Source organism: Tetrao urogallus (genome assembly GCF_951394365.1).
Source record: "Tetrao urogallus genome assembly, chromosome: 9".
Lineage (NCBI taxonomy): Eukaryota > Metazoa > Chordata > Aves > Galliformes > Phasianidae > Tetrao > Tetrao urogallus.
The window spans coordinates 5796796-5810194 of NC_136822.1; the positions used below are offsets into that span (position 1 = coordinate 5796796).

A 13399-nucleotide genomic window follows, 5' to 3' on the forward strand; every position below is an offset into this window, starting at 1 on the left:
TCCAGAACATCAGCTTCAGCAAAATTCACAGCACTTGTTAACTTGAGGGCAAGAGGGACAGAGAGATAAACTATAATGACCCGGAAAAATGTAGTTAGTAGTGGGAAATAATCAAACAGTTACTTCATGATCTCAAGATTATTTCTTATGTGGTCTTTTTAACAGCTTATACAAATTGCTTCACATTATCTTAATTCCCAGAACTTTTCTATTATTGAGAGAATATCAACAATTTTATTTAATATTATAACTAACAGTAAAGAGTTTTCTTAGTTATGTTTCACTTCAGTAACTTATCTTCAGTTTTTGTCTCAGTTACTTAATATTGTTTTTTAGAATTTTTGTGTGTATTTTTGAATGCTCTTTGATCATCTTTTTGTTTATCTTTGGATTGTTTCCTTTTTTTTTTTTTTTAGTAGTTTTTAAATTGATCTGTTTTCATACAAGCTGTGAAAGCACTGTCAAGTCTTTACTACTAGAATGAAAGTCTTACTGCTGGTAGGATACTGCAGATTGGTATAAGGAAATATTCCCATTGATTTTACAAGCTGGGGTTTATTCATTTTCCCGATTATTCCACGTTGACATCATAACAATAATGTTCTCTTATTTGTACGTACTTGGAAATCCATAACTGTTCTGCAAACTCGTTTTCAAATTTGTTTGACTGCAGGTTGTAACAAGAGGAAGCGAAGCCTTGTGTGTCTGTATGCCTAGGTGTGTTCATATGAACTATACACACATACGTGTTCATAACTGAAAGTTAGGAAGTATGGAACTATTGAATTGTTTTTAACTTGTTCTTTTCCCTCCATTATAGTCTTATCTTTCCCCTCTCAGTCTTAATGTAAAGTATTTAGAAATGGTAGAAAGTATTCCAGTCTCCTCTTGGAATAAGACGAGGCAGCTTTATTTAGGTGAACAATCAGTTTTATTTCAAAACTGAAAGTATTGTTCTGGAAAAGGACTAGCAATAATATTAAAAAAAAAAAAAAATCTTGTCAGGAGAAGCTATGAGATGTCTTTTAATTTGTGTACTTTTTTTGTTGGCTTTGTTGCATTATTTTTTTACCCTTTCTTTTTCTTCAGCAATTGAAGAGAAATCTACCATTCCTTTCAGCTTTTACATTCTGAGGTTTGGTTCCAGATAACTCCAGTGTCATATGCAATTGAAATGAAGTTGACTTCATTAAATAGAGCAGCAATAGACTGGATACTTTGATTACCAAAGAATACTGTGGTGAAAGACAGGGATCTGCTTGGCCTGACAGAACACCAGTAGCACAGAGGAGACTCAAATCTATCTAGCAAAGAGGTCAGTGCTACAATTAGCATCTCCCCTGTAGCATATAGAGCAGGTAGTTTAGACAAATCCAGATAACAGATATTGGAAAATTCAGAGTCAGATGTATACTTGGCTCTTTTAAATTGATACATAGTTCAGATTAGAACTTAGTCACAGTAATAAAATACTTGCCCCATTTGCCACCGTGACTGCGCTGTTTTTGTTCATCCCTTCTTTAGATGAAAGGCATTTGTTGTTCTGTTAAACCTCAACATAAAATACACTACAAACTTCTGCTGCATTCCATCATTTATTTCAGGAAAATCAAAGATTAATATATGTCTTGCCTCTGTAAGTCTGGTACTGAATACAGACTCACTTCTTTTAAGTGCTTGCTTTTCCCTTCTTCTTGCATGTACACAAAGGGAAAAAGGCTGAGGAGAGATGGAAAGGGCTTCCTTATATTTGTCACTGCGGGGTAAATTGGCATTTCTGGTAAAATGCAACAGTACATTTATTATGTGAACATCAGTAGCTCTAAAGAATACTTACGTTATGTAACTGTATTTTCAGGAATTGGTTTTTGAGCAATTAGTAGTCCTGAGGTATTTGTAGCTAAAATTTGTTACAGAATGGTGCTTCCCTCACCAAATGTTCTAAATGATACAATGGACATCCAGGTTTTACTCTTTGACATGTCCAGTAAACAATACTGCATAATAAATATAAGAGCTGAAGGTATTTTAATATACTCTACCAGTATTTTCTTATGGGTAGCAAACAAATCTTATGGTTGTTTGCTACCCTCTGTGATATATATTTTTAAAGAGAAAATAAATATCTAAATTGTATAAATATTAAGCAGAAGAAAAAGCATGGGCCAGAAAGTGAATAAAGATTTGAAAAACTGACTTTGGAAGGACAGTAATCAGGTAGGTGCTTATTTGCATATAGCATTTACTCGAGCAGGCTGCTTCGGAAAACCCCTTAGTTTTATACTCAGTGCTTTGTGCTGAATATTTTATATTGAAATAACTTGTTTCATAAGTTATGCAAAAATATCATTTTGTAAAATCAGTGTTAAATTACATTATCTTTAAAATTACTGAGATGGAAAAGGGCAAAGAGGAGCTTCCCCTTGACCTTTTGTTCTTTTTTAAAATATAGAGTCATAGATGATATCTTCTCCTTTGCTTAGCTTCCTAAATAAGGTGCCAGCATAGTGACATTTGGAGAGAACTTTTAGAGGTGTTGTTGTCAGGGTTTTGTGTTGTCTGTCTGTGGCATGTAAATTTGGTGCCTCATTTAGAAGTTCGGACTTGCTCCGCTGTCCATGGAGTCTTGAGAATCCTGTGGCTCTTGTCCAACTTAATAAACCCCCAGGAGATTACATGCAACCAAAGATAGGGAATACAAGCTGCATTCTAATTTCCTGACTGAAATTCCTATGAGAAAGCAATAAGTTGCTTAAGACTGGCATAAGGAGCAAAGCAGTCTGTCTTTTACCTCCTCTCTGGTAAATGTACCTCTGACACTTAGCTGAGGTTCAAGGAATAAGGGGTTCATTTGTGTTCAATCTCCTTTATTCTACAACCAGTCATATGCATGCCTTTACAATTTCAGAATTACATGACAATAAAATGCAAATATTGGAAGAAATGCTGTGTTAAGGTCTCTAAGAGCTGATTCTAAGTAATAAATTTTAAACAAATATAGAAAAACCTTTATTTCATTTTCAAAATTTACTCCCATATATGAAGCTGACATGACAACATCAAATGTATTAGAGAAACCCAAGTGCCAGTGCAGATAGTAGTTATGAAAAGCTCCTTCGCATAGGAGTACAAATTACATTACCATAGCAGCTGTAAGAGGGGGTGATGCTCAAGTCTCATAGCATAAAAGCACTAGTCCAGAGCAAAGCAATCTGTTGGTTTTTTCTCCCTTCACTGCCTGCCACCAGCTGTCAGAATGTCAGAACTTTTTCAGAGATGCTGTGTGATCAAATTTGAGCAGGATTATTCAAGATCCAAACTGCAATTTTTTGTATGGAGGATGAGTCTGCAACAGTATTCTGACGAACAAAAGCAGTGAACTTGTAAATTGAGATTCCGCTTCACGATCCATCACCTGTTCATTTAAATGGTGAGAATATATTGATTCCTTTGTTTTTTTCCTACATACAATAAATTTTTCTTCCATTCTGCCTTAACTAGTGCATACATGCTTTTATCTACTGCCAGTTCAGAAGCAGGGCATATTGATTTTAGAGAGTGAAAAAAGTGTAATGTGAAACAGCTGCTAAAGAATAAATGTAGAAGGAGAAACCCAAAGAGATGATTTTTAAAAACCCAGTACATAACATGAATATTGTAGAGCTTTATTTAAAATTTTCTGAAGAGGCTGTGGAGTTATTAGGGTGTTGTGGAATTGTGAGCTATTTGCAGTCTGAACAGCTCCACTTAGTGGTCAAGATTACACTGACCCTTTTCCCCTAATGTTTAAATCCTTTTGAGTTCTGCAGTGCTAAATTAAATAAAACCAACATATCTGGATGTTAAAATTTAATGGCAGAGGGGGAGAACAGGCAGATAAGGCCTAATGCAACAGCCTATTACTGGGGCAGAATAAATAATGCCACAAGACATAGCAATTCATATTGCTAGATGAATCTGATTAGTCTGTTTGCACTTTGCTTTTGTTTATTTCCAACAGCTTTTCCCCAAAATGAGTAAGCTTGCTTATTATACTGTAGGAAAAAGGCAACTTGAAAATAAATTTTGACTGTAAAGCCTGCATGTTCACAACAGAAATATATTTGTGTTCATTGCATTACAAAACAGGTATCCAGTGAAGTAAGCACATCCTGAATACTGAATTACATACTTGCAGGCTACACTAGGATATTTATAGCAGTGTATCTTGTGGTGATGGGGGGAAAAAAGAAAAAGAAAAAAAGATAAATCGTAAGGTTATCATAGGCAATGAGAAAAGAGAGAAAAAGTCAATTGTGCAACTTATTTCCCTATATCAGTTAATCAGTTTTTGCAGGTAGCTGTGCTTTTGAAGCAAATATATACTAAAAAGGTCAAGAGAGCAGTGGAATTATAGCAAAAGCAATGCCCCAAGATAATTTCTTCTTTTTTTTTCTCAAACTAACGTGCCATAATAGTATTAGTTTGTGGATGAGAATTGACAACAGGAAAGCAGTTAATATTCTAGATGAGGTTCTGATGTAACAGTAGTAAACTAACTGAACAATGTTTTTCAAGTTCTTGTTTATCAGAGACAGAAGCTACAGACCCCAGAATGGGACAAGAGAAAGCCTTGTCTGTGCTCACCTTTGGGCTGCCTTCATGCAAAACTCAGTAACCTTCTGCATAATAAACAGACTACATAAAGCTCTTAGGAAATTTTCTTTCCATTTGACATACGTAAATGTACAGCATTTTCTGGAGAAAAAGAAAAAATGAACATATGGAAATGTGCATAATGTTTTAGCTTTGTCTGGAAATTCACTGCCACATTTCCAAATTAATAGCTTGGTTTTCTTTTTCAACACTTTTGTTCCTACATTAATGTGATTCCTTAAGTCCTTGTCAGAGCTGCAATGAAACTGTCCTGAAGAATCTTTAAATCTGTTACCTTTGAGCTCTCTGTTTATATTCAGTTCAGTGCTTTCTGCACATTGCTGTAAAAATATTATCGTTTCTATCCAGAAACACTGAAGCCATTTAATGTTTATTTGATGTCACAAAAAAAAGGCAAGTGACAAAATTTGTAAATTTTACATAGCTCTTTCAGAAAGGATTATTTGGGAGATAGGAAGAAAGATATGGTATTCCTTTTTAAACTCAAAAATAATATATCTCTATTCAGATATGATCTGTGTTCTGTACTCTGAACAAGGGTAAGAGATGCCATGCTTTGAAGCAGGGGGGCTGCTTTCAGAACAGGGTAGATCTGGGTGCTACAACAAAATGGACAATGCTAAAGCATATGATCAAAAGGAGATTCCCTGAATTTGTTGTCTTCTTTCATGGAATGAGTTTAAAATACACAGCCTCAGTGAGCTCTACATGTTTACAGAGTTTTCCTGATGATGACTCGATCTACTCTATAGTGACATCCTTGACAATAAAGCAATTACTCAATGGTAAGATTTTTGCTTTCAATGATTATAATAGCTTCATCCAGTACAGAGGATCTAAGTAAAATGTTTTACTCGTTGAAACGCTACAGCAGAAAATAATTCTAATGAAGGGGCACAGAATTCATCTGTAATGAAGAAAAGACAAGTCAAAGTGCTCTGTGGTCTTAGAGACAGTTACAGTTCTCAATGGCCAGTATGTCCTTGAGTGACATTTCAGCATGCATTCATCAGTTCAAGCAGGATGGTTCATGTTATGGAAGGCTAGGGTGAAGAAACAACATTGCACTTTTTTTTTTCTTCCAATTTATGTCATCTCCATTGATAAGAATTATGAATTAATTAATCCAAAAGTTTAATGGAAATAATGCATAGAATTTCTCCATGAAAAGAAAAAGGGAGAAGGAAAACTAAATACTTTTGCAATTTCTGTCTTTTATTCACTTTCAATATGTTAAGTTCTGTGTTAGCAGACTTAGAACACCTCCAGGCTGACAGAAATGAAAGCAGATCTCAGATTGGTTTCACCAGCCCAGATGTTGGCAATGACTGCAACATTCTCTTTAACTAACCTTGTTTTCAGTTTTTTTGCACAGAAGTCACTGTCAGCAGTTCATCTCTTCTTCAGCCCAAGTGTACAACTTTGGGCCCCTGGAGGAAGTTCTCTAGCACCATTAACGTTTCCAATGGCATTTGAACATGGGCATCATCAAAACACTACTCATGTTCTCACCTAGTTTAGGATTTGCTTTGGCAAATAGATTCTTTTGAAACTATTCAAACTTGAGTCTGTTGTTAAGACTGGAATTAAGCATAATGCATGTGTGAGTGAAAGGTCCTGAGGCAATCAGCTGACCAGGTTGTGAGCAATGTGTTAGCAAAGACAAAACTGAGAAAGGGGCAGGACAAAATCAAAGACTCCTGTAGTAGTGATATTTCTTATTTTGTGTAAGTCAGTATTTAAGGTACTATAATAGATTAAATGCTGTAGGTGAAAAAATAAAATACATCAGATGAGACGGCAGCATATCAGAAATGTAAGAATGAGGCAGTAACCTAGCGAATAAGTTCCTCTGTTGCCTGCTTGCAAATACCTGGCATGGAAAATTCTGTCAGAGAATGCAACTTAGTTAACTCAGAGCATGTACTGCTATGCTGATGCTACCTAACGACACTGCAAGGAAAAAATGGGGAAGTTAGGTTGAAAGCATTATAGCATTTTCAAATTTTCCATTCTGTTCACTTTGTGGGTTTTTTTGTTTGCTTGTTTAATTTTCTCATTTATGTCTAGAGTATGTTTGCAACAGAATGCCATGATTGAATTAAACAAATAATTTGGGATTCTAATACAAAATCTGAAGCAGATCTGAAATGAATGCACAGATTGCTGTATTCTTGAGACTATCCAGATTTCTTATCAAAAATGATATACAGATTATCTAATCTTTCCATGAAAGGAATACAAACTTAAAATAAAGCTTCATACATTTGATAGATGGAATGGAACTAATAACTACTTTCTCAACTCTAACGGAATAGACCAAAACGGGCACTAAGTAGCACTGGCCGGATGTATGCAGCTCTTTGTGTGGCTGAACTTCTTGACTACTGAACATAGCTGGCAAAAGGGGCTTTTAGGAAGCCACTCAGAGGATTGTGAATGTTTGCTGTTGATCCAAGGCACTGGGGCACTTCTTGAAGTACAGGTTCTCTGTTGTATCTAGCCAAACAGATGCCCCAGGTAAGCTAACCAAGGCTAAAAAACATCTCTGAGCTGTAGAGGGCATGTTCTCATGTGTGCATATCTGGACCTTATGTACAAAGTCATAAAAGAATTGCTTTGCAGACCAAGGAACTCTTTCTGACTGTCATGTGCTTCTCAGACCAGAGTAGTTTGATTTCAGTCCACTCCTAAGCATTCCAATATAAAGGAGAAAAAAACTGAGAGCTTTCATGTCTTGAGAAACTTTCTTCACAGGCTTGTATCTGTTTTTCTCTATTTCATAAAACCGTATTGCAGTGTAATGGTTTATAGTCATCACTGAGACTTTAAGATGGTTAATTGACTGTGATATGATTAATATGTTTAGAGGCAGACTGAAGCGATGAAGTGATTAGACCAGCTTAGCAATCCAGCAGTCTTCAAAAGCCAAGCTTACTCATCTGTAATTTTATCTCATTAGGATAGCTTTGCAAATTAGACTTTTTTTTTTTTTTTTTTTTTTTTTTTTTTAAATAAAGTTCTTACTTGAGATGTCTACAATTTCTTTATTTGCCAGGCTAGTATATTTTATTATTTTATTTTCATTGCTTCACTGCCATCATTACATTCTGTTGCTACGATGGAATGCACTCGGGAAATACTGGCATTCTATGTTAACAAGGTGAAGATGTCTGAAATAATAGCATAACAAATTACACTCCACAATTATTTATTTCTAATTTTGTTGGTTATACAAAATAGTACGTGCTGTTGAGTGGCTGTGATGTATTCCAGAGTTTCTTAAATAATTCTGTTGCCATCTTGTAGAAAGTTTGTTTTAATGCTGGGACTCAGTACAGGTGCTTGAAGATAGTTCAGGGGATTATATTTTGTATCTGAGTACCTAAGCTCTACTGCAGTCATATGAGAATTATTAACCTAGGAGCTTCTGTGCTTTTCAAATCAGTAAGGAAGCTGAGATTTTAAATGCCTGAATTCTCATTTTTAAAAAAAAAAACAAAAAAAAAACAAAAACAAAAACAAAAAAAAAAAACCACCTTGTATTTAAGTGTTGCAGTTTAAGGAACAGCTCACAAACACACAAGTAATGGTTTGAAGAGTTTATCAAGCTGTCTGTAATTGCTGTATCTTATGTTCCAAAATGTATCAGAAAAAATTAAAGTGAGTAATTTGTTGACTGTGGACTGTTTGCAGCAGGACGTGTGCATTTTCTTGGAACCACTGGAGACCCACTGCTGGATTCTTAAATTGTGGCGACTGTGCAATCTTGTGTTTCCAGACAGCATTTTCTCTAGAAAAATGTCACTGCCTTATTGGTCAGTCACTAGAATAATCAGACCAGCTACACATTGCAATGCTTTTTATGTATATGATGGCTACAAATGTTTGTTGTAGCCATGTCGAAATGCTCTATTTTTAAATATGAGGATTGCTTGCTCTCATTTAATAGTAGTTGGCTTGTTCCAACCAATGCAGCTTAAGGTTACAAGAAAGAAATGCTGTGAGGTGGTTCTCTGAAAAATGTGAAATATTAACCCCTGTCGTTTTTATCACACAAGGTCTCTCAAACTCAGGCACATCATTTATTTTGTTTTATATAAAATGGCTGGCAAGTGGGGCTATGATGAATCACAGTCTAATGATAAGGTCAGGACACTTGGTGAGCTGTTTTAACTTGAAAGACAGAACTGCATATCATATTCACAATTGCTGTTTCTTCGATAAAGTTTCCAGTCTTCCAATTTATTTACTTTCAATTTTGGTTTCAGCTCATTTAACCTTCAGAAAATATTTGTGCTGTCTACTGCTTACACCAGGAAGACTCCAGCAGCCACTTTGCTGCATTTATCTCTTGCTGTGGATCTGTGATGTCTGCAGTAATAAATGTATCCATTTGAAATAGAAGTTATTAAGTTCTTGTTTAAGTGTCTTCTGGAACAAAACATTGGCTTTTGCTTCCAAAGGGCAGATACTGCAGGAAATAGATGTAACCTGGCCAAGGGCAGCTTTATGCTTAAATGTCACTTTTCTGCTTGCATCTATGAAAACAGCAAGGATATCTGCATTCAAGCACTTCAGTTTCGTGATACATCAGAACAAGTATCTCTGCAGAACTGAAAGCAGCATGACTGTAACTACTGCTTTATTTCTAAAAACATAGCCTGTCCTTCCAATTTGCTGTGATTTATTTATTTGAACTTTTAAATCTGAAAGATAAAGGAAAAAAAAGAGTTGGATGAGTGTTGGTATTTGCACACTAGGCTTCTGTCTGCAGAGGCACTGATTCAGCTTGCAAACAAAATGTGACAGTCTTGCAGTAATCCCTGGTTGTCCTGTTCAGAAATTCTTGTGAGATTTGACACTGATATTCTCACCTTGAAAGTACAGTGTAACTGTGGCTACTGCTTTTCAAAACTGATGCGTATCAGTGAAACCATATGGATCCTTATTTTGCAGAATATCAGGGGGGAAAAAACAGACTAAAACAAGAAGCACAGGGAAGATTTGGGTTGCCTGCCTGAGGCTGCTTGAACTCAGTTCATATGTGTGTGTAGAGAGCACGACAGAAATCCTGGCATTGAACAGGACTTTTTAAATACCAGTGCAATAGTTAATGACAGTCAGTGAATCATAAAGTTGATAGTAATTAATCTGAGTGCTATGTATTTTCTTAAATGAAAGCTAAAAAGGACCTCCAGTAAGTGCCAAAACGTACCAAGTACACACTTCTTACATTCAATTTTGTATTTTGAAAAGTTGATATAGATATTAGGAAATTAATTTTATGTATTAACAAAAGCAAGAATGCAACGCAAATCAATGGTCTTTTTGTTTGTTTCAGCCATGTCTTGTTCTCAAAGAGTGTGCTTTAAAATGCCTCTTTTACCAAATATATTTTGCGTATAATATATGCATTTATCACAATAGTTTTATACTTTAATTTTAACAATGTATAAATTGCAATAACTGTTTCTTTTCTGAGTGCAATTTAGAAACTGTACAATTATAAAAGTGTATGGGATGTCAAAATTAGTTACCAGTCACTAAATGCTAATTAATCTTTCTCTTACATTCTGTTTTTCAGATTTGTGATAAAGAATGGCATTACTATGTTGTCAATGTTGAGTTTCCTGTTGTTACCTTATACATGGATGGAACGACATATGAACCTTACCTTGTGACCAATGACTGGCCTATTCACCCTTCGCACATAGCCATGCAGCTGACAGTCGGTGCTTGCTGGCAAGGTAATATGGCAGTAGAAAGTAGTATTCTGAATTCAAAATGGAATTTCACTTGTCTTGATACTTCAATAATGAAAGTTACTAAAAGTTTTTGGTATAAAAAGAGAATCCAGATTAATAATTGATCAAAGTCCATGGATAAAAACAGGTAGGACATTAGCAAGCTTTGCAGTTCCACCATCTAAAGAAGTGTTCAATCTAGTTTATATATTTAATATGAAATATTATCATCTTTATCTTTTGACTTCACTATTTTTAAATACTTCCCTTAACGTCCAACTTTAAGCAAACTGTCTAAATAGCAGTCTAAAGTGCAACTCCGCTTTGAATCTCTGCATGATATTTTTGTTGTTTTTTTCACTACTTATGGACAAATTCTGCACTCTTCACATGGAATCACAGAATCACCAAGGCTGGAAAAGATCTCTAAGATCATCCAGTCCAATCGTCCACCTATCAGTATTTCCCACTGAACCATGTTCCTTATCCTGTTTGGATGCTCCTTCCACATCCAAACATTTCCTGAACATCTCCAGGGACAGTGATTGGGGGACAGTGATTCCACCACATCGATGGTGTATTACCAGTAATTCCACTGATTTAAAGAATTTACTCTGTTACAGACCAGATATAAAAGTGAGGGTAATGTAAACCTGAAAGTCTCATTCCAAAGCCGTACTTGTTTGAGCCTTCAACTTAAACATTAGTTTATCCTGTTTCCTACCTTTTATAATATTTCTTTTTTCATACTTTTTATACTAACGTTTGTTTCCTTTTCTGTTCTCTGCTTTCACTTGAAACTGTCCTTTTCTGCTTATCTGCTCTTGTGAAGTTCTCTTTGTTACTGTTCCGTGTTAAACTTTTGTTTATGCTTTGTCTTGTTTTCACTTATTGCAGTCATGAAGCATGGTGTGAAGCGAACTGTACAATTAGGAAAACATGCTTTCACATAGATTCTATTTCCTCACCACTCTTTAATGATGGTTCCCTTTCTCTCTTGTTGACTTGTTCGCCAGTTTGATTTCTGCACAGTATTTTGTTTGAAAAATTTGGGCATCTTATGTATGCCAGAGCTATTCAGCGTGAGTAACATCAGAAGCAAATCCAATTGTTAGATTATGATTACCTTGGGGGTAAAGATCCAATCTTTATTTTGGTGGTAAAACAAAGAATAAAGCCACACTATTAGTAAAAACAAGATTTGATACATTTTGAACTCAGATGAGTATTATGATAGCTAGTTAATCACTGTTATTACACTTATACATACGTACAAATATACACTGATCCATCCTTACCTGATATTTGCACCCTTTCATCTCCACAGGATGAACAAGCGAATTGCAGTATTGCCTTAATGTTGAATATATATAACAGAATACCTTTAATATTATTCTAAGGTACTAAAAATCTAAGGCAATCTTAGTCCTTTTTTTTTAGCTAAAAGTATGTTGTGAAATACGTATCAAACTGTTCACCAACTCTAACTTAATTTTGTCAGAGACTGAGTAAAGCTTAATGTAGCCCAAGGAAGTCTGTGACTTACCTAAAAGCAAGCATGGTGGCTAGTTTCCAGCTTTAACAGCACATCTGGCATGAGAAAAGTTGTAGAAATGTTTTTTTACTTTTTGTTTTGACATAATCAATATTAATTTTCCTCTACCTAGAATAATGTATGCTGGATTTTGTTATAATATAATCTTTCTTTTTAATATAATTTCAAAGCTTTTGCTCTTTTTTCAAGTTCATTACAGGGAAGGTCTACGCAGAGCTCCTGCCTTAATTTAGAGTCCTATCATAATATTCTAGCAAATATCTCTTGGTTTTTAATGTAGTTCACATTTAATACTACCATGCCTCTGTGAAGGAGTTAACTTAGGAGTAGGAGTTAAACCATCTTTAGGCTAAACTATTTATATTACTTCATTTAGTATACAGTACATGTGACCTAAGATTAAAAATTGCACAACCAAACTTGGTGCATTTGAAACTCCTTCCTGAACAGGTTGTATAGGCAGTATGCATTGTGGTATCTGCAGGCAGATAACTGTGACCGAAAAAACTAAAACCATTTTGCAGTTGCAACAGTAATACACCAATTCTTATGCAGTGCTGTATGAAAAGGTATTGCAAACTACAAGCAAGATTTCTGTTTTTCCTTTTTTTCTGATAGTAGTTAGAATTGGGTGAGGATTTTGGGGATACTGTTGTTACATTAAGATAGGGACTGCCCCAGGCAGTTACAGTTGTTTAGACAATTCCAGAAGCAGCTCTTGGTTTCTTCTGGCAGTCTGTTCTAAGCCATGTGTCTATATTATGTCTTAACTATTTCTGTCTTGGAACAATTGCCTGTTACAATGGTTTTAACCAGTGGGGTGATCAGCAAATCATAGAAGGACCCTTCTTCTGTTTTGGTGTCAAGAATGCGTGATAAAAGTAGCAGCTGAGATTTGTAATACAGGGTCTGTAATGAGGATAAGTAAGTGGCATTGTTCTAAAAGGTTTTTTCAGCCTTTTTTGTGTTGCAGACATCAACCTTAACCCCCTGACTGACAGTAAGGACAGTTAGCATTTCCCTTGTTGCTCACTTGTGAAGTATCCCCCAAGAAATAATGTTTGCAGCATATTAATAATAATCAGTAAACAGCTGAGTGAAACACACGATGCTAGGCAATTGAGGAGTTATGATTTATTTATTTATTAGGAAGGTCTTAATGCTACTGTACCACCTTTCTGGAGTTGAGTTCTATTTGTTTGAGCTGTATGGGACTGATAATTGGCTGACTACCGAAACACATCAAGTTAACTTACCCTGTTAAGCTGAGAAGATTCTGAAATGCTGACATAGAAGAATATGAAAACGTCAACACAGTGCAATTACAAGTGATGTGATAAGAGTCAGATGTAATGACATCTATTCACCTTAGTGGATAAAATTAGCAGGTATATCATATGTCTTTGGCTCTGGCAAAAGGTGCTTATGAAACGCTTATCTG

The 13399-nt window shown here is 35.4% G+C and overlaps 1 protein-coding gene across 2 annotated transcripts in view; it reads left to right on the forward strand.

The window, feature by feature from the left end:
* The window catches only part of CLSTN2 (calsyntenin 2), a gene marked incomplete at both ends in the record, with an annotated part of 291900 nt that overhangs the window by 263722 nt on the left and 14779 nt on the right, over positions 1-13399 (forward strand). For both annotated transcript variants that reach the window (XM_079539494.1, XM_079539493.1), the window contains one exon: positions 10244-10406. In XM_079539494.1, the coding sequence (XP_079395620.1) occupies positions 10244-10406 (163 nt within the window). The remainder of the gene's footprint in view (positions 1-10243; positions 10407-13399) is intronic.